The following is a 27,450-nucleotide window of genomic DNA, read 5'->3' on the forward strand; positions in this document are numbered from 1 at the left end:
TCAGGCCTGTTATGGACCTGAAAAGGGGGGAGTTTATATTAGATGACCTCTCAGGTACCTCCATCCTCTAGGATTTTAGGATACATTTTCAGAATCAGAGGGCAAAGCTGACAGGTTGTGAGTTAAATTGACAGGTGGACAGTCAATTTGTTGGAGCAGAGACGGCTTAGTGGGAAATACTAAAAGTTGATCCTGGAGAGATGTGGTGGGAATCACTGAGTAACATGGCTTAAATGCTAAATTGATGGTTACAGGTTTCAGGTCATAGAATTTTAGCTACAGAATGCCCTTTGAAATGATGTGAAGGCTAATTCTCAATGCAGCTTTCCCTTCTTAGTATTACCAGCAGATCTACAGAATCAGCAAAACCAGGTTATTCAGCCTGTTTGAACATTTTAAAGTAGGACAACTACCATAGGGAAAATAGAGAGGATTCATAAACTTTAGAGTTCAAAGATTTGAAATAATTAAAATAAAAAAGATTATTTTTGTAGAAATATGTACAGAATAATCTGAAAAAGTCACCAAAACTGGAGACAGATGGTAAGCTTTAAATAAAATTGGAGTCTGTAAAGTTACAATTTGATAAAAAAAAATTTTGTGTAGGATCATCAGTTTGTATCAGAAAGTTGGAACTCTAGAGACAAATTAGGTAATAGTAAATCATATGTTTACTATGTTAAGTCAGGCAAGAAACATCTAACATGTTTATAGTTACAGTAAACCAATTTGTTTAAACAAACAAGATTGAACAAACAAATCAGGTAAAAAGTTCTTCATCTGCTTAAGCTCTTCAAGTAAGCCACATGTCTAATCTAGTAATTTTTTTTCATGTTTTCTTTTTCAGACTTTTATAGTATTGAATAAAGGGAAGGCAATTTTCCGATTCAGTGCCACCTCTGCCTTGTATATTTTAACTCCGCTAAACCCTGTTAGGAAAATTGCTATTAAGATTTTGGTACATTCATATCCTTTTCATGTGACTGAATGCTGGTACTTGATTTTATAGAAAATGTCATTCTTTTATACATATTTTTATATTTATATTTTACATATATTGTGTTATATATTATATATAATTTCTTTAATATTAATTGTGACATTGTTATTTAATCTGTTCTCACTAATTTTTCTGCCACTTATTAAAAGATTAGTATAGAATGACTATTATGATCCTAGAAGTAAAAATGAACTATGTTAGTGAATGTGTAAATGAAACATACTGTGTAGAAGGAAAAGCAGCAAATCTACTTTACACTTTTATTATCCTCCAGACCACACATAATTATTGCTAAAGAAACATAGTCTATTGTGGTTAGTATTATTATCCATAGTACCAAATATTCTTACTTTTATGCCTTAATTGGTTCTGTATCTTCAGCACCTGATCTGTCCATCCTTCCTTTACTAAATATTTATTAAACTATATATGTGCCTAAATATCTAATATATATTTAAAAATCACTGAACTTAAGACTACTTACAATGATAGTCAAAACCCATCAAACAAGGACAGAATAGGTGTGGATTTCAACAAATTCTCCAATAGGTAATGATAAAAGAGAAAGGTATTCAGAGGCTGTGTTTAAGAATGGACATTTTTTATTTTTTTAAAGTTTTTATTTAAATTCCTGTTAGTTTAACATACAGTGTAATATTAGTATCAAGTGTACCATTTAGTGATTCAACTCTTCCATACAATACCCAGTGCTCATCACTAGTGCACTCCTTAATCCCCATCATCTATTTAACCCACTCCCCACTCACCTCCCCTCTGGTAACCATCAGTTTGTTCTCTGTAGATAAGAGTCTATTTCTTGGTTTGCTTCTTTTTCCTCCTATGATCATTGGTTTTGTTTCTTAAATTCCACATATGAGTAAAATCATATGGTATTTGTTCTTCTCTGATTGACTTGATTCAATTAGCATTATATCCTCTAGCTCCATCCATGTCGTTGCAAATAGCAAGATTTCAATCTTTTTTATGGCTGAGTAATATTTGCGTGCGTGCATGCGTGTGTGTGTGTGTGTACACACACCACATCTTTATTCATTCCTCGGTTGATGGACATTTGGGCTTTTTCCATAATTTGACTATTGTAGATAATGCTGTTATAAACACTGGGGTGCATGCATCTCTTTGAATTAGTATTTTTGTATTCTTTGGACAAGTGCCTAGTAGTACAATTGCTGGATTGTAGGGTAGTTCTATTTTTAACTTTTTGAGGATCCTCCATATTGTCTTTCAGAGCAGCTGTATGTTTGCATTCCTACCAACAGTGTAAAAGCGTTCCTCTTTCTCTACATCCTTGCCAACATCATTTGTTTCTTGTGAGATGTTATCATTTTTTTCTTTTTCAAATTTTTATTTAAATTCTAGTTAATTAACATATAGTGTAATACTGGTTTCAGGGGAATTTAGTGATTCATCACTTACACGAAGCTCCAATGCTCAACACAAACGCCCTCCTTAAAACCCATCATCCATCTAGCCCATTCCCCACACACCTCCCCTCCATCAATCCTATAGTTAAGAGTCTCTTATGGTTTTTTTCCCTCTTTTCCCCCCCTCCCTTATGCTCATCTCTTTTGTTTCTTAAGTTCCACATATGAGTGGAATCATATGGTATTTGCCTTTCTCTGACTGACTTATTTCGGTTAACACAATACACTCTAGTTCCATCCACGTCATTGCAAATGGCAAGATTTTTTTCTTTTTGATGGCTAATATTCCATTGTGTGTGTGTGTGTGTGTATACATACCACATCTTCTTTATCCACTCATCAGCTGATAGACATTTAGGCTTTTTCCATAATTTGGTTATTGTTGAGAATGCTGTTATAAACATCAGGGTGTGTGTGCCCCTTTGAATCAGTATTTTTTTTTTAATCCTTTGGGTAAATACCCAGTAGTGCAATTACTGGGTCATAGGGTAGTTAGTTCTATTTGTAACTTTCTGAGGAACCTCCATACTATTTTCCAGAGTGGCTGCACCAGTTTGCATTCTCATCAAGAGTATAAGAGGGTCCCCTTTTCCTACATCCTCATCAACAACTGTTGTTTCCTGTGTTGTTAATTTTAGCCATTCTGACAGGTGGGAGGTGATATCTCATTATAGTTTTGATTTGTATTCCCTTGATGATGAGTGATGCCAAACATCTTTTCATGTGTCTGTTGGCTGCCTGTATGTCTTCTTTGGAAAAAGTCTATTCATATTTTCTGCCCATTTTTAATTACATTATTTGCTTTTTGGGTGTTGAGTTTTATAAGTTCTTTATATATTTTAGATACTAATTCTTTATCAGATATGTCATTTGCGAATAATCTCCCATTCTGTAGGCTGCCTTTTAGTTTTGTTGACTATTTCCTTTGCTGTGCAGAAGTTTTTTATTTTGATGAAGTCCCAATAGTTTATTATTGCTTTTGTTTCCCTTGCTTCAGAAGACATATCTAGTAAGAAGTTGCTATGGCTGGTGTCAAGGAGACTACTGCCTGTGTTCTCCTCTAGGTTTTAATGGTTTCCTGTCTCACATTTAGGTATTTAATCAAGAATGGGAATTTTATACAGATAGATTCAAAATAGCCTTATTTAAAAAAAAAACTTACTAAAAGAGAGACAAAAGACTGGTTAACCTAGAGATAGGGAAAATAGGACCAAACTTTTTCATTTGAATTCTTTTCATTCTATGGTTTGATTATTAGCAAGCATTTATATTTTTAAATTAAAGATTTACCCCCCCCCCCCAAATAACCATAATCTTCCTTAGAGTGAGGTCTGAGTGAGATCCTAATAGAAATTAATTACAGCTAATTCTCAGGAAGTTTTCAAAACAGCACTCATCTATTTAGGAACGGTGTGGACTAGATACAGAAGGATATCTAGATGGTCCATTAAATTCTCCCACAGTCTAAAGTGAAAATAAAAAGTTAGAAAACAATATTAACTTATCAGCAAAAAAATTCTCTCTTCCTTTACTCTTAATAAAAACACTGAAAGAATGAGTCACATCACAATAAGATTATTAAAAGTACCTGATTACAGTATAATTCTCAATGTAATCCTTGAATATACTGGGGTATTCTTTCTCAGGTTTTTATATTGCATTCATTAATGTTTTATCAGTCAGTGGTGATTTTAAATTATATCTGAAGTTGTACTTCAGATATAATAACATACTTTTTACACTTTCATTTTACACTTATATTGTGAACTTACTAAAGAATGGTCATTTCTCCTTGCAGTGCTATTTCATATAACTGATTGGAATGCAAAATTCCCATTGCTTAAAACAGAGATCTCTTTCCATTAAATTCAGTTCTGTGAAGTTTTACATTTCATGTAAAATGAAAAAGAGTAGACCAAGGATGTATGACAGGCTTTGAAGTTTCTTATTACTTTTGCCATTGTTTTAAAACAAGTAAGACATATTTCACAGGTAACTTTGACAATTTTTTTTTTGTATTGGGTTGTTTGTAAATGGTCTTGATAATATACTAGCATTTATTCCTTAACTATGATCCACTTTATTCAGCATGCTTATCATGTGCACTATTTTGACCAACTGTGTATTTATGACCTTGAGTAACCCTCCAGACTGGACGAAGAATGTAGAGTAAGTAGGAATGACTTCTTCGAATGAGAAATGCACACTCAAATTACCTAGCATTTGTCTTATGGTTATGGTCTGACTTAAGTTTTACACGTTTCTGGAGTCAGGCTAAAAATTTCTAATAAACAGTTATTTCCATAACATGAAAGAACATAAGGGAAGTTCTTTGGGGGAGCTTCTCTTCTATGAGGTAAGTATTCTTTCCAAAAAATGCATGATAGTATCTGTTTAAGGAAGGTTGTAAAAAGTAAATATACTAGCTGGTAAACTAAACCAATCATTTAGCATAAAAGTTAAAATTCAATAATAGGTATGCATTTTAGATTTTTTTTTTTAAATGACCATTTTGGGCACCTGAGTGGCTTAGTGGGTTAAGCACCCAGCTCTTGATTTCAGCCCAAGTCATGATCTTAAGGAGCCTATGCAGAGCCCCATATCAAGCTCTGCACTCAGCAGGAAGTCTGCTTGTGGATTCTCTCTCTCTCAAATAAATAAATATTTAAAAGAAACAACAACAATGCCATTTGAGTAATATGATGAATAAAATTATTTTATTCTGGTATATTACTATTATTGTTATATTCTCATAAAACAGATTTAGGTGTTTAGCATAATTTATTATAGTAGGTATTTTGGTTATATGTTATATCATTATAGTTGGGAAAATACATTTAGGTGTTTAAGTAACTTAGATATTTAGTTATACTTAGATATGTAGTTTATTCAGACACAGCATGTGTGCTAAAACACGATAGATGTGTTCCATAAAAGAAATAAAACATCTCTACAAAATCATAGCTCAAAAAATAATAGGGCTAACAAAACAAACTGAGGGTTGCTGGGGGGAGGGAGGTTGGGAGAAGCGGGTGGGATTATGGGCATTGGGGAGGGTATGTGCTTTGGTGAGTGCTGTGAAGTGTGTAAACCTGGCGATTCACAGACCTGTACCCCTGGGGATAAAAATATATGTTTATAAAAAATAAAAAAATTTAAAAAAAAAGAATAAAAAAATTAATAGGGCTTAAGGGGAAAACATGATTAAGAGCAGATCACTCAAAACTTAGGAAACTTTGTAATTAAAACGCTAATCAAAAACCATAATAATCCCAATAAAAATACCGCCAAGTTAAAGCTCTATAGACATTTGTACTTAAAATCACAGCCAGAAACTCCTTTGCAGACTCACAACCAGGTTGTGGCCTTTCTGCCTTAAGATGAAGATCTGGGGACATTTCTATCATGTCATCAAACTAAAATATTTGATGTATTATTTTAATACAAAGGAAAAGTTCTAGGCACAATATTTCTTGGGCATTAAACTAGCCCCTGCTTCCACTAAAGAAGGCTCTTATATGTCAACTTTCTGCATTAGTACTTGGGTCTCCCTTTAATGCTAAAGATGTTTTATTTAAATGTAAGGATAAAAATGCCACTAATTGATTCAAAACATCATTGTGCTGAGAAAATTTTTGCATTAACTAACATAATTTCTGCATTATAACAGCATTATTTCCTAAGTTTTCTTTCACATGTGAGATTATTCATGACAGAGAAACATATTATTTAGTGAAACAGAAGGTGTTTAGGTTATGTAGATTATTATGTAGATTATTTATGTACTGTATAATACAATGATAACATTTGGTGAAAAAGGTTTTTAGTATGTTCTTTTTATTGTTATATTTTTTAAAAGTAATATCTAATAAGAAATAAGTTATTACAACAAATATTGCCACTTTTATATACTTCTATTGGGGATTTAATGCACTAATCTAAGCCATCATTTGTCAGTTTAACACATTAAAAAATTTTTTTTTAATAGTAGCTTGGAAATGTTCCTTAGAAATAATTTTAGTAGAGAATCCAGTTCTTGTGCTGAGGTAAGCAATTTAACAGAATTCTTTGTTATCATTTATAATTTGTGGATTAACAAATGGACATACCTATATAAAACCAATCTGTATGTACTCTTCCTAGAAGAAATTACTGAAACATTTAAACGGTACCAGTCACATTTATTTGTATAACATTATTAAAAGATAGGTAAAGAGGACATTTGAATATTATTACTTGAATATGCTCATCTCTCTCTTTCCTTTCTTGGGGGAGGCAAAAGGGAGAGGTTAAGGGAAGGGGAGAGAATCTTAAGCAGGCTCCACATCCAGCACAGAGCCCAGAGCTTAATCTCATGGTCTCATGAGCAGAAATCAAGAGTTGGGTGATTAATCGACTGAGTCAATCATGTCCTTCAGCAGGTTTCTCTTTTTAAGGTCATTTTTAGAGATAACTATATCCATTATGAAAATGGTCTTGTGCGTACGAAAGGTTTTGACTTCATTTGGTGGGAAAACTTTGTATAATTATCAGGATCATTTATCACTTGACAGCAAAGTAGCAGGAAAACAACCAAAATTAGTAGTTATAGCCTGTAAGCCAAACCAAATAAACAAGAGTGCAAAGAAGAAAGAAACCAGTTATGACATGAAAACAAGGTCACTGATAGCATAAACAGTTTGGTACACAGAATAGGCTGAGGACCATATGGTATAGTGAGGGTCATGTTATGAAAGGCAGGCACAGATCTACAGACATCATAATTACAGGGGAAAAAAAAAACTGGGTGACATGGACAGAATCAACAGTATGATCAGAAGCCTAGTGAGGCAGAGGTAAGAAAGATCAAGGTCCCCTCAATTCTCACTTACTTGTTCTATCTAGTTTGCTAATAGGCACTTCTGAACACCTGTTCTGAGCAAAGCTCTGTCTCACATGTTAAGCTCCAGGACACTCTTCCTTGGATAGGTATCAACAAAAACAGGGATAGGGGTAGGGACTTTAATATTAGATAACTTAGAATTGCCTAAGCATAGACCATAGGGCATTAACCATTAATATGATAAATAAAACATACATTGAGCTGTCTCTTATGGCTTTTCACAAGATAGCTCTCTCCGAAAGGCAATGTCATGGTGATTATGTGTAAGGTGCAAAGGTCCAAACTAAAACACAAGTAAATATAAGCATGGCATTGTAAATTATATCTTTTTCTAAAGAGGTCAGCTACTTCATAATAAGTAAAAATAGCAATTAAATTTATTTCTCAAAAGATCAACTGACTTATTTTAAAAAGGAGGAGGGGTGTTCTTAGGAAAACTTGATGTGAAGATTTCTACATAGATTTTCCTCTTATTTCTTTGTACCCTCATTTGAGAGAAATTTCTGCAGAAAACAATGCAGAAATAACTCTCCACACTTTATTCACATATAAAATACTAGTAGGTGGGAAATACAATTAATTTTAATAAGAGTAAATCAAATCTTTGTGGCTGGGGTGAAATAATCTGAAGAATAATCTTAAATAGCACTTTTTAAAAGAACACAATGTTGAAAAACAAGTACTCTTTCTCAACTGTTTTTGGAAGAAATAGAGAATATTATCAACACTCGAAGGAGAGAGGGCTAAAAATGCACTATATATCAAACAGTAAATGGAAAAGCTTTTCACCATTTTGGAGGCTTAAATTTGAATGTGAGCATGTTTAAATGATTTGGCTCAATTGTATAGAAATGGTAGCTGATGCAGGTAAGAATCAGAAATTTGCTTTTGCTCTGAGCTTTGGTAATTTGTAAATGCACATATATAAAATACTAATAAATTATAATTTTCCTTGTATAGATATATATAAGAGAAGCAGTTTAAAACTGTATGCCTGACTCTTAAAGATAAAAAGGGGAAGCATATTTTCTAGGTTAGATATGTGAAATATGCCTAAAACTAATTCTAATCATTAATAAATTTGAATGGAGTATTTTATTATAAATAAATAAATCCAAGAAGCTTTTACCTATAGAGCTGTATTGTCTAATGAGGGAGACTCTAGCCACATGTGAAACCTGAAATTTGGTTAGTCTTAGTTGTTGAAATAATATTTTAGCTACGTTGGTTTAAATAAAATGTAATATGAAAATTAAATTCAACTGTTTTTCCTTACTTTTTTGTTTGGTTACTGAAAATTTGAAGACTACATATTTAGTTGGTATTATATCTTAATCAAACAGTGTTGCTCTAGAGGGCCAAGCTTGATGATTATCCATAAAACATATGAAATTATTCTAAAGCCTAAATAGTTAAACAAGACAAGATTCTTTGGGGAAGATAACCCTTTATCCTTTACCCTTTAACCCTTTACTCAGGCTTACAAAATTAATTAAACTAGTCAAGTCTCTGTAAATGGAAATAGGAAATAAGATTTTAGCAAATAAAATAAAACACAAGAGGATACATGTGCCATATTTGAAACCATGTGTATTAACAGCTCAAATGAAACTGTTAATTTTTATTTGGATGCTCTTCCTAGGTACACATTCACTGGAATCTACACCTTTGAGTCACTTATAAAAATCTTGGCAAGAGGGTTTTGCTTAGAAGATTTTACATTCCTTCGTGATCCATGGAACTGGCTGGATTTCAGTGTCATTGTGATGGCGTGAGTATTTTTGAAAAGTTGTTAAGCTCAAAGGAATGAAAATGGTTGTAGCACAAACCAAGTGGTTGTGACATATTTTAAATGCAGAGTTTGTTTATTAGCCAAATTAACTATATACCTCATATATTTTGATAATACACATTACAATACATACAGTAAGGTAAATCTATCCGGTAAAGGAGAAATAAACAATTACTGTCATGCCATATAGTCTTCCATTTCATCAAGATGAAGTATTCATTGAGCATGATACCTCAACTATACTTTGATTTCTTACAAACTTGTTCATATTAGTGAAAATTTCATTGAAATAAGGCAACAAAATTTTATTCCTTAAAAGCAGCTTTCAGCATATGGCACCCTGAGGTCTGTAGCAAGTCCGTTTGTTAAACTCAAGGGGCTCTATACACCAAGCCCAAATTTCATTCTTTATTTAGTATAAACTTTGCAAAAACTATCAGTAACTCTGATTTAATTCTACAGGTATGTAACAGAATTTGTAAGCCTAGGCAATGTTTCAGCCCTTCGAACTTTCAGAGTCTTGAGAGCTCTGAAAACTATTTCTGTAATTCCAGGTAAGAAACTGGTATAAGAAGATAGGCTCCTTGTATCTCCAACTTTTCTTGTGTATTATTGTGTTGTGTGTGAACTCCCTATTACAGATACGTGACAGAGTTTGTGGACCTGGGCAATGTCTCAGCACTGAGAACATTCAGAGTTCTCCGAGCACTGAAAACAATTTCAGTCATTCCAGGTGAGAGCTAGGTTAAACACTGGGGCTGACTTTAAATCCACTGTAATAATATTTAGGTTGAAATCACACTTAGATCATTAGACTTGTTTGTTATTCTTGTTTGTCAACTTCAAGAATGCCAAATGATGTTTCAAAGCTGTTCAGTTCCTAAAATTTTAGAAATTACACGCTTATTTGTAAAGTCAGCCTTTGAGTTTAACAGAGAATTGCATGAGTTGTCTATAAAAATACTAGTTTTGTGCACATGTGTGCACTCTCTCTCTCATGCTTTCTCTCTCTTTTTGCATTTATGATGTCAAGTTTTCTCTTCTACGATATGGAAAAAGCTTTGCTACCAGGCCTTTACTAACTTAGTTGGGTTTTACCATTCACTGCAGATCTATACTGAAAATAGATCTCCTTTTATAAAGGAGAAAAGATTATTCTTGAACAGCATGGCTTAGGATATTTAATACTTTAAAATTCTTTTCTCCTCTGAATTATTGCTACTGGAGGCTGGTGTAAAGAATGGGTTGGAGGGAGATGCCTCAAGAAACACAATCTGAAATGAAAAATAACTGCAAGTTCTTTAGATGTTCATGACAACACATTAAACCACACACAAAAAAGCTTCCCGCCTAGATATTTACACTTCCATTTTAAATCTCCAGAAAGCATACTATTCATAAATAAAATCTGCTTTTCATCCATCTCCTAAACCATCTGGCTATCCATAAAGCTTTCGTGTCTAAATAGCCAAGCAACCATTTACAGGAAAAGATAATGTGTGTGACTAAAAAGACATTGCAGATTATGACACTCTTCTTTGGATGACCTACTTTGTCTCTCCTCAGGTTTAAAGACCATTGTAGGGGCCCTAATCCAGTCCGTGAAGAAGCTTTCTGACGTCATGATCTTGACTGTGTTCTGTCTGAGCGTGTTTGCTCTAATTGGTCTGCAGCTGTTCATGGGCAACCTGAGGAATAAATGTTTGCAATGGCCCCCAAGCGATTCTGCTTTTGAAACCAACACCACATCCTACTTTAATGGCACAATGGATTCCAATGGGATATTTGTTAATATAACAATGAGTACATTTAACTGGAAGGATTATATTGAAGATGACAGTAAGAAATATTGCTACATTGTTAACCTTAGTGTTGCTGAATGAATTTTCAACTATAAATAGCTAAGGCTGTGGGCTTGAAACCATCTTTGTTAATATACTTCATTTTGTTATCCACTTTGGAAATAACTGAGATACTCAAACTCTCATTTATTCCTAATGTCAGTAGGACAGATATGAAATGAAATAGTTTATTCTTTATATTAATAGGTCACTTTTATGTTTTGGATGGACAAAAGGACCCTCTACTCTGTGGAAATGGCTCAGATGCAGGGTAAGAAACACAATTTTTTAAAAAAATGTGGAACACTTTGAGAAAAATCAGATGGGAAAAATACAAGGGTATTCTTACATATGTGTAATAGTGATGCTACCTACTTAGGAAGTACCTTCTCTGTGTTAGAGGGCTGCTCTCAGTTCTAAACTTGTGGTCATTAAAATCACCCCTCTGGATGAGGACATTTTCTCCAGAATTCCATAGTTAAGATGTACCTGATTTTTACCCTAAAGTGTGAAGACACATAGTCTGTCTTTTTTGTAAACCCATTAGAGCTGTTTAATAAATACAGGGAACATTTTGATTGATGTGGGTATGTTCTGATATGATAAGTTTTGCTGTGGCTGGAAAAAATCCAGAATATAACATGATCTTCAGCAGTTGGGAAACTGTTTTTGAGAGAGTTAGGTATTCTTGAAATAGCATGAAAACCCTGTGTGCAAAAAAGCCAAGGGACAGATATATGTCAAAGGCACATGTAGGTCTGAATCTGCATGCCTAATAGTTCTTTTTGGTCACATTCTACAGTAAGAGACACTTTAGTATCTTAGTCATCCTGCTGGTTACTCATGATTAACATATTTTCCCAAGAGTATTATAAATTGATTTTAGGTCAGGGTGTAATTTTTTTAGAAGCCAAGGACAGCAATAGTTTTTGACTCTTAAACCACAGAATTTACACAGAAGAATTTTGAGTCATCCTAGAAAATGGGAAACTCATATAGCCATAAAGATCCAGGAATATTATTGAAAATGTATATCAGTCTTGGAGATGGTGTTTGGGGGCGGGATTGTTTTCCTGATATTTCCCCTAACCTTTGTTAGGAGAATGTAGTGAATAAGAGCAAGAATTCTAGAGTTCATATATATCTGGATTCAAATCCCTAACTCCACCATTTACAAACTCTGACTTCAGAAAAGTGTGTTCTAAGCTCTCTTTATCTGAGTTTATTTCCAAAACGTCGAGAGTAATATTATCTCTTAGGGTTGTTCTGGTGATTAATTACTTATTACACATAAGCACTTGGTTTAGCACTTGGTCCACCATAAGTGTGTACTGCATTTTAGGTATTATTTTTTATTATTAATAGTTAATCTAAAAGCCTGACAAATTTTTGGATAAGGCTGGAAGATGCATACTTTATCATTATTAAACTATAAAAATCACTTCTATTTATTGAGTACTTAGTATGGGTTAGGTGATGTACATGATAAAATTAATAGCCACTCTTATTAAATATCAAATAAAATTCTAAATAAATCTACCCAATTTGAAGAATTCTTACAAGTATACAATAATCAAGACAGTATGGTACTGGGGAAGGAGAAGATAAATAGATCAATGGAAGAGAACAGACACCCCATCCCAAGAAAAGTAGACCTACACAAATGTAATCAACTAATTTTTGACAGACAAAAATTCAATTCAGTGGAGATAGGAAAGTTTTTGAACAAATCATGCTGGAGCAATTGGAAATCCATATGTAAAGAAATGAACCTAGATACAGATCTCACACCTTACACAAGAACTAACTCAAAATCAACCATAGATCTAAATGTAAAATTCAAAACCATAAAACTTCTTTAAGAAAGTATAGAGTAAAATCTACATGACTTAGATTTGGTGATAAGTTTTAAACCCCAATAGCCCAATTCAGGAAAGAAAAAACTGGTAGGCTGAACTTAAGTAAAGTTAAAAACTTCTGCTCTGCAGAGACACTCTAAAGAGAATGAAAAAAAAAAAGCAGCCATAGTTAGGAAAAAATGTTTGCAAAACATTTATCTGGGAAAAAAAAAAAAAACTTGTAGCCCAACTATACAAGGCACTCTTAAAACTCAACAACAAAAAACAAATAACTCAATTTAAAAATAGGCAAAAATCTGGACACCCTACAAAAGAATATATACAGATGGTTAATAAGGATATATAAAGATGCCAAACATCATTTGTCATTAGGGAATTGAAAACTAAAACAACAATAAATTACTACTCCATACCTATTAGAATGGCTAAAATCCCAAGAAACTAGTAACCAACTGGTGAGGATGCAGAACAACAAGAATTTTCATTCAATGCTGGTGGGAATGCAAAATAGTGCAACCATTTTGGAAGACAATTTGGCGGTTTCTTACAAAATTAATACAGTTTAACCATATGATCCAGAGATTTGCCTACTAGATATTTAGCCAATTAACTTGAACATGCATGTGAATATTTATAACAGTTGTATTCATAATCACAAGAAACTGGAAACAATCAAGATGTCCCACAATGGGTGAATGGATAACTGTGATGTATTCATCCAATGAAATATTATTCAGTGATAAAAAGAAAATGAGCTACCAAGCCACAAAAAGATATTGATGAACCTTAAATACATATTAATACATGAAAAGAAAAGAAGACCATCTGAACCTATATTTGTCTAATTCAAATTACATGACATTCTGAAAAAAATAAACAGTAGAAATGATTAAAAAATCTGTTTTTCAAGGGTTCAAGGTAGGAGGTTGACTGGGTGATGCATGGGGGATTCTTTAGGGTGGAGAAACTTCTGTATGATTCTGTATTGATGAGCATTAAGCATTTGTCAAAACTCATAGAACTTAACAGCACAAAGAGTTAACAATGTATGCAAAAACAACAACAACAACACAACATTGTATGGTTGGAATATCCCCAGTTAAATACAGAATGTAACAAAGGGATAAAAATTATTTATAATGTATAAGATAACCTTACTGAAGGAGTATGAGAATAAGTGTTGATCTAAACAACTTTGGAAATGAGTGGAGTCTATAAGGCAAAGGCAAAAAACAAACAAACAAACAAACACAACTGTACTCTAGTTGATAACGTTTTCTTCCCATGCTAGTATGGATTAACAATCCTGAATTGTTACAATTAAGCATATAGATAGTAGATGATAGAAGCCAGCCACTTTTGGACTAAGAAGTTACAGATAAGCAATGGTGGGAATCTAGAATGGTATCATGGTAATGAAATAGGGTTGGAGAGAGTATGACTTCCTGTTTAGCTTAATAGAGGCACAAATGTTTACATATACATACACATATTCATATACATATATACACAAACTTGTTATTAGAAACCGGATCTAGGTGCTATGTTTATTGCTAAGGCAGTGTCATTGCTTCTAGGTCCTCAATTGACAAAGCAAGGAGATATATGTGTATACACATACACACACACACTTGTCCTGGGTTCGAATACTGTTCTCCAATAAAAGAACAAGACTTGTTGGAGAAATCACTAATTCTAGAGCAGGAAATATAAAAGATGAGCCTAAAGCATCTTGTAGTGCCAGAGAGTAAGAAAGTGTTAAAAAAACAAACAAAAACAAAACACACAGAACCATGGGGTTACATCAAAGAGATACTGGAGTCAATGGCCAAATGGCCAATGGCCATTTGGAGTCAATGGCCAATGGCCAAAACTGGGACAATTTAAGCAATAAAATAAATAAAACAATTAAACTGGAATTCAAAGTATGAAATGAATATCTTAAGGACCTACTCATATAAAGAAATGATTGAATAAGTAAATAGATAAACAAATAAATGAGAGATAATAGACAAATCCGCCATGCAAAAGAATTCCAAGAAATTTGTGTACATACTCTACTCTTAAGAAGGTGGCTCATAACTCCCCGTTCCTAATATGCGGGCTGCACATAGTGACTTTATTTCAAAGAATCCACTACGGGGGAAAAAAAAAGAAAGAGTAAATGTATAGTGGGAAAACCTGACAAACATTACAATCAAGTGATGAAAGTTAGTATACAGTGATAAGTCATATTCATCCTATGTACCCTTGATATGGTGTGACTCTAATGGTATTTTACCTCCCCACAAATCCATTCCCAATCTAATTATGAGAAAAATGTCAGACAAATCCCAATTGCAAGACATTCTTCAAAATACCTGAAAATATTCCTCAAAACTATCAAGATAATAAAAAACGAGGAAAGTCTGAAAAACTATAAGGAGAAGCCTAAAGTGACACGGTGACTAAATGCAATGTAGTATCCTGAATGGGATCTTGAAACATAATAGGATATTAAGGAAAAACTGAGGAAATCAGAATGAAGTACGGGCTTTGGTTAATAATAATGTTTCAGTATTGACTGAAATGTACCATACTAATATATTAACAAGAGAGGAAACTGGGCATGGAAGCAGGGCATTTATTCTGGGCCCTCTTTGTAATTTTTCTGTAAATCTCAAATTACCCTAAAATATAAGCTTTATTTTATAAAATTCTACAGAAGTGCCTACTGAAATAGCTCATTAAGTGGTTCCCTATCCTTTGTTTCCTGGCCTTTCTTTTTTAATTATTGATTCTTGCAATTTTGTAAAGAGCAGAACACTGATGATCTCAGAGGCAAAAGTATGTGTTGCTACCTTTTTGCCATTCTAAATGTCTGCAAATCTTATTCCTTGCATCCCAGTTTACTATTGGTTTTCCTAATAAATTTCATCTAATAACAGTATCACTGTAACCAATTACCTAAAGTGCTCTGGAAATGAAGGCGAGAAAATCCATCATAGACAGCAAACCTGGGTTTTGACAATTCCTATAAATCAACATCGACTGAAATAGCTGTAATTGCCAACCTGCCACTAGCACCATTTCTCTCTCTTATAGCCAGTGTCCAGAAGGATACATCTGTGTGAAAGCTGGTCGAAACCCCAACTATGGATACACAAGCTTTGATACCTTTAGTTGGGCTTTCTTGTCCCTATTTCGACTCATGACTCAAGACTACTGGGAGAACCTTTACCAACTGGTAAGTGTCTTGTCCATTAGGGCTGCTACAACAATATACCACAGCCTGGATAGCTTATAAATAACAGAAGTGCATTGCTTACAGTTCTGGAGACTGGGAAGTTTAAGATCAAGATGCCAGCCTGGCTTCACTCTGGCAAAAGCCCCTTTTTAGTTCGTAGGCTGTCATCTTGCTATGTCATCACCTGTGTAGAAAGGGCTAATCCAATTCATGACAGCTTTACCTTCACCATCTAATCACCTCCCAAAGGCCCCACCTTCTATTATACTAGGCATTAGATTTTCAACTTAGCAATTTGGGGGAAACACAAGCATTCAGACCACAGCAGTAAGGTTCAAATTAACACATGTAAGATTTAATTTTATGAACATATATGAACCTACCGATATCAATATTGTTAATAGGAGAGTCCAGTACAAAGCATGTATGCCTAAAATCCCTACTGATCATTCAGTCAGTACATGGTACAATAAAAACTTTTTATATGAAGGACATTCTACTAGGAAGAATGGATGATACAAGATTGTTCAAGGCTTTGAGTTCATATTCTAGTTGTAGTTATAAAAAGAGCATGTGAAAATATTTTAAAAATCGATTATATAAAAAATTTCAAGTTAAACCCATGGTTAATTGGAGCTAGAAAAGGGAGAAAGAAAGATGTTATCTCTAGATGATGTAGAGAATAGGCTGCCATGGAAAGAGAACTCCATGGAAAGGAATGAAAGATAATTATTTGTTATAATTAATAATTAAAGGTAATTATTTATTAATAGTGCCCCCCATTATGGACTCTATGATTTTAGTGAGGTTTTACATATATATATCCAACATATACTCATTTGAAAAGTGTGTGTTTGTATCAAATGACACTATAGTCAAGCCTCAGATAATTTAAATATTATTTGTGTGTATGCGTGTGTGCACGTGTGCACTTACATGTGTTCACTTTAATACCAAACAAATCTTGGCCAAAATACACTGGATGATAAAAAGTATTCATCTCCTCACTATCTAATTATGGAAATCAAATCTTTATTTGGGGACATTATAGAAAATACTCATGAAATTATCCTTTGTTTCCCTAGACATTACGTGCTGCTGGAAAAACATACATGATATTTTTTGTCCTGGTGATTTTCTTGGGATCTTTCTATTTGGTGAATTTGATCCTGGCTGTGGTGGCCATGGCCTATGAAGAACAGAATCAGGCCACCTTGGAAGAAGCAGAACAGAAAGAAGCTGAATTTCAGCAAATGCTGGAACAACTTAAAAAGCAACAGGAAGAAGCTCAGGTACTGAGTGATAATAAGCAAAGTTTTATTACTATTGTTATTACTACTGTAAGTTTTAAGAATATTGTTGCAGCATAGAGGTCAAACTGGAACCAGCTTTTCATTTGGTATACAAGCACTGGCATTAGAAATAAGAGAAAGCTATTCAAACTTAAAATTGTTTCTGAAGTTGAAATCAAAGGAATTTTTGACATTATATATAAAGAAGTTACTTTGGGGTAGAAAACACATTCAGGATAAGGCAGACTATGAAAGTGTATCATGAAACCTGAAGGGAGAATCTGAGATTCAGTTTAATGTGAAAAGATACATAACTGACATTTCCACCTACTCATGTTTCACCCCTAATTAGAATAAATTCAGAATAAAACATTTAAGGTTTTATTCTGAATTTAATTTATCTCAAATATTAACAAGAAAACTTTATGTATACCTACTCTTAACCACTCTTTGGGTTTTCTGCAGCATAAAAGGTATTTGCTACAGCCCCTATCAGGATATCAGGAAAGCATCTGCATTAAATGGCAACTTTAAATTCTCTATATTGATAGGTTATTTGAACTCAGGGCATGGTGAATGGGTCATCCATGTCTTGAGGGAAGAGACAGAATAGTATCTGCTTAAAAGGAAAATAAATAAATAAATAGATGAAAGTCATGGGAAGACAATAAAATATGATTCATGGTAGTAAGAGTTTCTCTACATTTTTACCAGTACTTGGTTATGGTTAGTCTTATTAGCCATTCTACTAAGTACCTCATCATTTTATTCTGCATTTTCTTAATGACTAATGATGTTGAGCATATTTTCACGTTCTTATTTTCTATCTGTGTAGCTTCTACTGTGAAGTGGTTGTTTAAATCTTTTGCCCATTTGTTTTTTAAACTGGGCTTTTTGTTTTCTTGAGTTTCAAGCAGTCTTTATATATCCTGGGAATAAGTCCTTTAGTCCTTAATGATATATATGCTTTGCAGATATTTTCTCCTAATTCTTAATTTGTCTTTTCATTCTAATACAATTTTTAGATAAAAATTAAATCTGGATGAAGTATACTTTACCAACTTTTTTGTTTGTTTGGTTGGTTATGCTTTTGGTGTTGTGTCTAAGATATTTTTGCCAAATCTACATCATCAAGATTTCCTATTCTTCTTCCTAGGAGCTTTATATTTTCATGTTTTATACTTAGGTCAACGACCTATCTTATGTTAATTTTTTGTATAAGTTGTAATTTATATGTTGAGATTTTATTCATTTGCCTATGGATATTTAATTATTATAGCACCATTTGTTTTTCTTGCTGTAGTTTTTCTCTTTTTTAAATTTAAATTCAATTAGTTAACATATAATGTCTTATTGGTTTCTGAGGTACAGGTCAGTGATTCATCAGCCTTATATAATACCCAGTGCTCATTACATCACATGCCCTACTTAAAGTCCATCACCCAATTACCCCAACCCCCCACCACCCTCCCCTCCAGCAACCTTCAGTCTGTTTCCTATGATTAAGAGTTTCTGGGTGCCTGGGTGGCTCAGTGGGTTAAGCCACTGCCTTTGGCTCAGGTCATGATCTCAGGGTCCTGGGATTGGGTCCTGCATCCGGCTCTCTGCTCAGCAGGGAGCCTGCTTCCTTCTCTCTCTGCCTGCCTCTCTGCCTACTTGTGATCTTTCTCTGTCAAATAAATAAATAAATAAATAAAATCTTAAAAAAAAAAAAAAAGAGTTTCTTAGGGTTTGTCTCCCTCTCTGATTTCATCTTGTTTTATTTTTTCCTCTCTTCCCCTATGATCCTAAATTCCACTTATCAGTGAGATCATATAATTGTTTTTCTCTGATTAACATTTTCACTAGCATAATACCCTCTAGTTCCACCCACTTGGAAATGGCAAGATTTCTTTCTTTCTTTCTTTCTTTCTTTCTTTCTTTCTTTCTTTCTTTCTTTCTTTCTTTCTTTTTATGACTAAGTAGTATTGCACTATATATACATACCACATTTTCTTTATCCATTCATCTGTCTATGGACATCTGGGCTCTTTCCAGAGTTTGGCTATTGTGCATATTGCTGCTATAAACATTGGGGAGCAGGTGCCCCTTCAAATCACTGCATTTGTATCTTTGGGGTAAATACCTAGTAGTGCAATTGCTGGGTTGTAGGGTAGTTCTATTTCCAACTTTTTGAGGAACCTCCATACTGTTCTCCAGAGTGGCTGCACCAGCTTGCATTCTCACCAGGAGTGTAAGAGGGTTCCCCTTTCTCTGCATCCTAACCAACATCTGTAATTTCCTGACTTGTAAATTTTAGCCATTCTGACTAGGGTGACACCATTTGTTGAACAAAATATTCTTTCTCCATTAAATTGCCTCTGAACCTTGTCAAAAAAGTTGTCCAGATGTGAATGAGACTATTTCTAGATTCTATTCTGTTCAATTGATTTGTTTCTCTTTAGAGGAATACACATTCTCTTTATTACTGTAGCTGTTTAATAAATCTTGAAATCGATATTATAGCTCTTCATTTTTTTTTCCAAAGCTGTTTTAACTATTCTAAGTCCTTTACAGCTTCATGGGACTTCTGGAATCACCTTGTCAATATCAGTTCCATTAGTTTCCATTGCTATGTCTTCAAGTTTACCATGTTTCCTTCTGTAGTGTCTGCTATACCAATAATCCCATAAAGTGCATTTTTCATCTCAGTTTTTGTAATTTTCATTTCTAAAACCTTGACCTGTATCTCTTTTATATTCCCCATGTCTCTAATATTTTGAACATACAGAATATAGTAACTATTTAAAGTCCTTAAAGCCCTTTTCTTCTAATTCTAATATCTGTTTCAGATCTTGATCAGTTTTAAATTTTTTCTTCATTACTGGTCATATGTTCTTGATCTATCTTTCTTTCCTTCTCCTTCTCCTTCTTCTTTTTTTCATTCCTGACAATTTTCAGTTGAATTCCAGACAGTATTAATTTTACCTTTTTGGAGTGCTAGATATGTTTGTCTTCCTATAAAGATTCTTGATCCTTATTTGGGGACATTAGTTACATTACTTAAAAACAGCTTGATCCTTTTCCATCTTGAAACCTCTGAAGATTTGTTAGGTAGGACTCGTAGAGCATCTAGTCTAAGGCTCACTGTTCCCTACCACTGAGTGAAGAAGCTTTTGAATACTCTAGCCAGTGCCCCATTAATGATGTGTCTTCAAAACAAGTGTTACATACATTTTGTCCATTTTAGTGGTTGTTTCAGGATGGAGAGAAAATCTATCTTAGCCAGAAGCAGTAGTCCAAATAACTTTTGAACATAGTGACTTTTTGATAGTGATTTTTTTTCAGATGGACAGGTCATTTAAAGCATTATTTGAATTACAGTAGATTTATAGATTCAATGGGTAGAGTTAAAATTTAAGTTTTTAATAATTCTGAGTTACTCTTAAGATGCACAACATATAGTATTAAGTCCTTTTTTTCTGAGGCATTTTTTGGTGAGACAGGGATTTGACAATGAATTGTTTAGCTGGTTACCCAGCCCAACCATATTCTTAGTATTTGTTAAACATACTGGCTTTGCTATTTTCATCTTTGATGAAGCATCTTTGATGAATTGATGCTTCATTTCATCTTACCACTGGGTACAGAGTAGTATCATGGCTATAGTTTAGTGATTTTACAAGGAAAGCTTTAAATATGTTTGGTGATACTTAAAAACCTCATAAAATATACCTCATGCTTGGCAGAAAGTTCTACTATATTTCAAGTACTTAAAAGTTTATTTCAGATCACTATATATATATATAACTATATCACTATAAATAAAACACAATTGTAAGATAATGAAGTACATTAGCTATTTACAGGACTAATTATTTATTTCAAAGTTTTAAATAAATATGGGAAATAATATTTGTAGGTTGTATTAAATGTATTTTAAAGCATTGGATTATTCTACTTTCAATTATAAAAAGAAACAGAAATGTGCTTAAAAAATACTATAGTACAGGAGTAGGAATACATTCTGAAATTCAGCCACTTTAGGGTAAAATATAGCATCAATTAAAAGAGTAGAAGATTTTAAATTTAGAAGTAAAAGTGCACAATGTCTATTAGAAGTTTAAAGAATCTAATTATCTATATCCTAATTAGGTCAACTAAAAAATGTGCATTCTTTTCACTTAAAAGTCAATTATTGGATTCCATGATTTGGCTCAGCTTTAGCTTCCTATGTACAAAAATTTACGCTGATCCTAGGGTGACTGATCCCAGTGTTTTAATTTGGACTGAGACGACACAATACGAATCCAATTTTACCTCCTTACTGAGAACACAGGTAACAATGCCCAGTAAGTAACCAATATTGAAACAGAGGAAGGTGTTGGAAGCAGACAGAGGAGGAGATGTAGTCTACCCATGAGATCACTGGTGCTCCACCATAACTTACATCTTATTAACCACCTGTCACTCTTCAAAGGTACCATCTAGCCAATGACTTCATGAAGCCTAGCATCACTTCCATTTTCATTTAGTATCTGTTGAAGGGCCTCCTAAAGCTAGTCATTGTTTAGACATGAAAAAGTAACAGTAAGCTCATTGAACTCACAAGTCAAGTGTAACTTTAAAGGATGACTGAAGACAAAACCCAACAACAACAAAAAAAAATGTTTTATGTTGAATTATCATAACTGTGTTTTGCATTTAATTTGTGATCTTTAATTTGTTAATGGGGCCTAACACAACATATCTCATAGAAGTTTATATAGGTCTGATAGGAAGAATTTTATAGTAAGCTTTGGGACAAAGTTAGAAATATTGGCATTTAAGAGAGCCAATATAATTAGAAGTAAAACTGAAACAGGTATTATAGTTAATGTCTTGTAATTTTGAACAGGTTTGTTAAACTGGATTTATGTTTAAAGTGAAGTATAATTAGAAGCAGTCATGTGGATTTATTTCTTAAGGACACACACATACAGTGAGTTATAGAGCTTATGTTGAATCACACAGAAATGTTATAAGGAGAATTAAATGTTACTCCTTGAGTAAATATTAAGCATATATTTGTTATTTGTTACAAGAGGAATTCATCAAGAGGCATCTGGGTGGCTCAATTAGTTAAGGGTCTGCCTTCAGCTTAGGTCATAGTCCCAGGGTTCTGAGATCAAGCCCCGCATTAAGCTCCCTGCTCAGTGGGGAGTCTGCTTCTCCCTCTCCCTCTGCTGCTCCCCCTGCTTGTGCTTTCCCTCTGTCACATAAATAATTAAAAAAAAAAAAAAGAGCAATTCATCAAGCCAGTGAAAGCAATACTCTTAGTCTAAGTAAGCAGAACATTGGTCTTGTCACAGAGATGGGTAGAAACAGGTACAGACATAAGAGGTGACAGGAAACATCTGCCTTTGAGCGAATTGGCAAATCACTGGCAGTGGAACAAGTGACAGATTGAGTTGATATGTGACACAGAAAATGTGTTGTGTCGGGAGGTTACCATTGTTGCCTTAGAAATGCTTTAGTTCTGAGTTATTTGAACTGTTATCCAAAATAGGTAGGGAAATCATGTCTTATGCAAAACAAATTCCGGAAGTGATTTAAATGAACAAGAGTTTCAGGATTACAGCAAAGGAATATTACCACCACTTCCTTTGTTTCTAACTACAAACAAGTCAATAAATGATTAACACTATGCATTGCACTATGTTACTGTGTATACAAAGTGGAAAAAAGAATTAAGAACTTGATTTGGATAAAAATAAATATATGTATATTCATTCCTTCAATAAGTGCTATATATTATGTATTTTTATGTATTAAGTACTAAGCAACTACATTGAACTTGCTACAAATAAGTGCCTCATTTATTCACTTTATTTTATATATACTTACATTAGCCTCATTTGACAAAAGGCCTTTAATATTTATCTTCCATTACTGACATTAAAAATAATATTAACCATCAAGATAAAAAATCTGGTTACATGACTGTATGTAATTCCATAAAATACCCAAATTCTGAATTACTGTTCCATTTAATTGCTAGGCATAGTCCTATACTGAGTCTTAAATTGAATATAGTATTCAATATGAACAAATATCTGTTTTATGTTTTATGTACATTTTACATTGCTTAGCCCAACACACATATTTATTACTTATGTAGTACTGTGGTTCCCATCTCTGAGATCACAATAATCTTTGAGAATTTGTATTTATAGTACCTTTAGTCTAAACCTCTTTTTTTTTCTTTATAATTGTAGTTGAGATGAGATTCAGAAATGGAAGCTACTGTGGAGGGTTTGCTTCTCCTCAGGAAGAAAAAAAAACAAAAAGCATGTGTTGTCAAGCTCATTATATATAGTTTTATCTTCTTTCCTAAAATATTTCTGTTATACAGACCATTCTGACACAGAGTCTTTTGTGAAACCTTGAAAATTCAAGTCTGTACAGGTCTTCCTCTTCCCCAACACCACCCCAGTGTTTGAGACAATTGACAGCATAATGCCTTTTTCATTTTTATTCACCAAACATTCACTGGACACTTTTTATGTCTGGTGACATACTAGACAATGTGTATAAACCCATTTGACAAAATTCCTACCTAGCATATATCTAGTGGAGAAAATAAAACAAAGTGGGTAGATAAATTAGAGCTATCAGTATTTAATAATGACATATGTAAAGAGTTGAAACAGTATTCTCATAATTAATTTCCACTTCCATGATTATATTTAAAAACAGGAATATGCTTAATGAGAACTCAGCTTTGATAGGAACTATATCACTGTTTCATATCCTCTAGTCATGGTTAGATCACTTCCAGTCTAAAATTACTATTCATTACAAAACAATCTGCCGTGCTTCACCTTAGAGATGGTTGTTTCTTCAGTATATACAAAAATTCAAAATGATAAAATATACTTAGTGATGAAACATAAAAAGAAAATCTTTAAAGAAAATCTCATAATCCCTTAAATGATTATTTCAGGTACTTATTGATTGATATGTTAATCATTTGTTATTTATAATAATAATAGATATTTTATAAACATTAAAAAAATTAAAGCTAAATGTGCAATGTAATAAATTAATCATGTTCATCTCTGGGATTAACATAACCCCAGGGATGTGAATGACAATAGTAAGGGAATTCAAATGGAAGAAGAGGTCAAATGAGCCAATATATTCCCACTACTTCTATCTATGGGTAAAATAGTAGACACTTTAAATTCTTTGAGTTCACAAAAAGGGAAAAGAGAAAGTCTTAGACCTAGATTTAGAAGGAAAAAAATACCACTCAGTTGTTGGGATGGAATTGGAACAGTAATCAGACCAGCAACCACCACTAAGAGAACATTTGTTTTTTAAATGTAGAAGATATTTTTAAGAGATCAACTTTTCTTGAAAATGAAGCTAGTCTCAAAAGAGTTGTTTTTTTAAACCTCTTGAAGAGATATGCTAAACCAGACTTTTCTTGCCTTAATGGTTAGCATATTGCTTTACACTGTTTTAAATTGTCGTTATTAAGTAAACTCTCTAAAACACAATGAAGTGACCAGAAGGCACAATGGTTACCTATTGTTCACAGTCTTAATGACAACATTTCTACCATAGTCGACTGTTTTTAAAAGTACTTGGTGTAAACAGTGCCTGACTTTGTCTTAAACAGGCAGTTGCAGCAGCATCAGCTGCTTCAAGAGATTTCAGTGGAATAGGTGGGTTAGGAGAGCTCCTGGAAAGTTCTTCAGAAGCATCAAAGTTAAGTTCTAAAAGCGCTAAGGAGTGGAGGAACCGAAGGAAGAAAAGAAGACAAAGGGAGCATTTTGAAGGAAACAACAGAGGAGAGGGAGACAGGTTTCCCAAATCTGAATCTGAGGACAGTGTCAAAAGAAGAAGCTTCCTTTTCTCCATGGATGGAAACCGACTGACTAGTGACAAGAAATTCTACTCCCCTCATCAGGTATGGTTTTCTTCGAAGAGCTCCAGTTCGTTCTGTCATTACTATTGCTTTGTAATTACTGTATATTGTTTTGGTATATTTTTATAATATCTGATATAAATGAGGGACAGGGAACTACCATTTAACATGATTCTTAAATTTGTATCATAAACTGTCTTTAAAAGAGACTTTTAAACCATTAATAACTTTTAAGGCAATCAGCTTTAAACAACACAATTTTGAGACCATGTTTCTTAATTTTCAGTTTTTGGGGGGTTAGGGGAGTAAAACTTAGCTATCAGAACTCAGTGAGAGTTTGGCAATCTCTTGTTTACCTTTTTCCTTTTGAGACCTCAAATGAACTTATTATCTCTGCATATGGGTGTCTGCCTTTATTGTCTGAGTTGTAATGGCCACATATGCATGAATCAAAAAAAATAAGTCTCTGGATTTTGCCTTGATCTTTTGATATGTGAACCATGCTGTCATAAGTCTCCATTATGCTGACATGGTGTCATGCTAAGAGACATCAGAATGAAATGATGACCTAAATGCTCTAGGAAGAGACCTAAACTGAACACAGTCTATTTTTGCTCTGACTTTATGCCAACTACACAGTTCTTCAGCATATTTTCAAGTCGAAGAGGGAAAGTAGTTTTAACTTTGTTTGTTAACACATTTTATGGGTTACATAATGTAAGGAATAAATAATTATGAATTCTGTGATAAGTAAAGTTATGACTTTGAACACTATTTGGTTCCACTAGAATTTCATGTGCTATGAATTATTAACTCTTCTAATCATATTAATCTGGGTCAGAATATACCCTAAAAATAATGCTTTGCGGGATACTATATAATTAAGATAAAGCAAAAAACTATATATCAACCAAGAGGTATGATATCCTTCTTATAAAGAACAAAAACCTTTTTTAAAAATTGGAGTGATAAGCACAAATTCAGCATAGTGTTTAGCTCTTGGTTGGGAGGAAGGACCATATGCAAGGTGTCAATGAGTGTTTATCATTTGTATTAAATATGTAAATAGAATTTTAAAAAAATAAACACCACATTAATAACTTGAATTCCCATAGTAAGACAAAATAGAGGTGCACACATGAGAAGTTGAAAGATAAAAACGATTTTCCTCCAGATAATGCCAATATCAAAAGGTCCAATTATTATCTTGCATAAAACAAATATAAAGTATGGTTTAAAAAAATACAACACATTTGGGATTAACTGGAAGCTCTACTGGGCAAGTTAGTTTCTCTGACTAGATTTTTTTGTCACCTTGATTTTGGCATTAATTGGACTATAAGAGTCATTAGGATTAAGATTATTTGACACTATACCATAATGACTGACCTCATTGAAGCTTGTGTTCATATCTCAACCCTCAGGTGAGTCCTGTGACCCTACTCAAGTGATTTGTATTTTTGTAAGATTTCTGTAAAAGGGGGTAATAATGTCTACCTTAAAGAGTTGTGAAAGATTAAGCAATATATAGAAACCTTATGTGACAAATAGTAAAGCTCTTATTAAGTTAAAATTGATGAATGATTCCAAATGAAGGAAACTAAAAACTTTTGAGTAGTTGCAATTACCACAAAGGTGTATGCACAGTAGCAATATTTACATAAGCATATTTATAAGCTTATATTTTTGCATATTTTGCAAATTTAAGCATTTTTTTAAAAACAGTACTGTTTCCATCCTTGTTTCATTACCACGCTCAAATAGAAATTGGATTAGTGCATTCAGCCAATCAACAAATATTTAATGAACACCTACTATGTGGCAGAAGTAGTTCTAGAAAATGAAAATACTTTGTGAACCAAAGAAGGATACAATTCACTGACCTCATAGAAATTTATACTAAAGAAGAAGATAGACAATAAATAAGATAAATAAGTTACAGACTATGTTACAGGGTGATAAGTGCTATGGGAAAAAATAAATCATGAAAAGGGGATCAGGAGCACTAAGTGGATGTAAGAATTTTAAATAGGGTCATTTGGGAAGTCTTCCCTGTAAAGGAGACATTTAAGCAAAGATTTGTAAGGAGGCAAAAAAAGAGATTATCTCCTTGAAGAGTATCCCAGACTCAGGGAAGAGCCAAATGTAAGGCCCTGGCAAAGCAGTATGCCTGGAATGCTGAAGAAGCAGCTGGGAGGCCTGTGTTGAGTGAACCACAG

General features: G+C 33.5%; 1 protein-coding gene across 1 annotated transcript in view; it reads left to right on the forward strand.

Annotated features, from left to right (window-relative positions):
• LOC131827148 (sodium channel protein type 3 subunit alpha) overlaps positions 1-27,450 on the forward strand; it is a 108,718-nt gene that overhangs the window by 34,046 nt on the left and 47,222 nt on the right. Inside the window, exons 4-12 of the mRNA XM_059167145.1 lie at positions 848-966; positions 4,525-4,614; positions 8,970-9,098; positions 9,761-9,852; positions 10,686-10,958; positions 11,168-11,231; positions 15,904-16,045; positions 17,131-17,337; positions 24,983-25,273. Coding sequence (XP_059023128.1) covers positions 848-966; positions 4,525-4,614; positions 8,970-9,098; positions 9,761-9,852; positions 10,686-10,958; positions 11,168-11,231; positions 15,904-16,045; positions 17,131-17,337; positions 24,983-25,273 — 1,407 coding nt within the window. The remainder of the gene's footprint in view (positions 1-847; positions 967-4,524; positions 4,615-8,969; positions 9,099-9,760; positions 9,853-10,685; positions 10,959-11,167; positions 11,232-15,903; positions 16,046-17,130; positions 17,338-24,982; positions 25,274-27,450) is intronic.

The sequence above is a fragment of the Mustela lutreola genome, chromosome 3, assembly GCF_030435805.1.
Source record: "Mustela lutreola isolate mMusLut2 chromosome 3, mMusLut2.pri, whole genome shotgun sequence".
In the NCBI taxonomy this organism is placed as follows: domain Eukaryota; kingdom Metazoa; phylum Chordata; class Mammalia; order Carnivora; family Mustelidae; genus Mustela; species Mustela lutreola.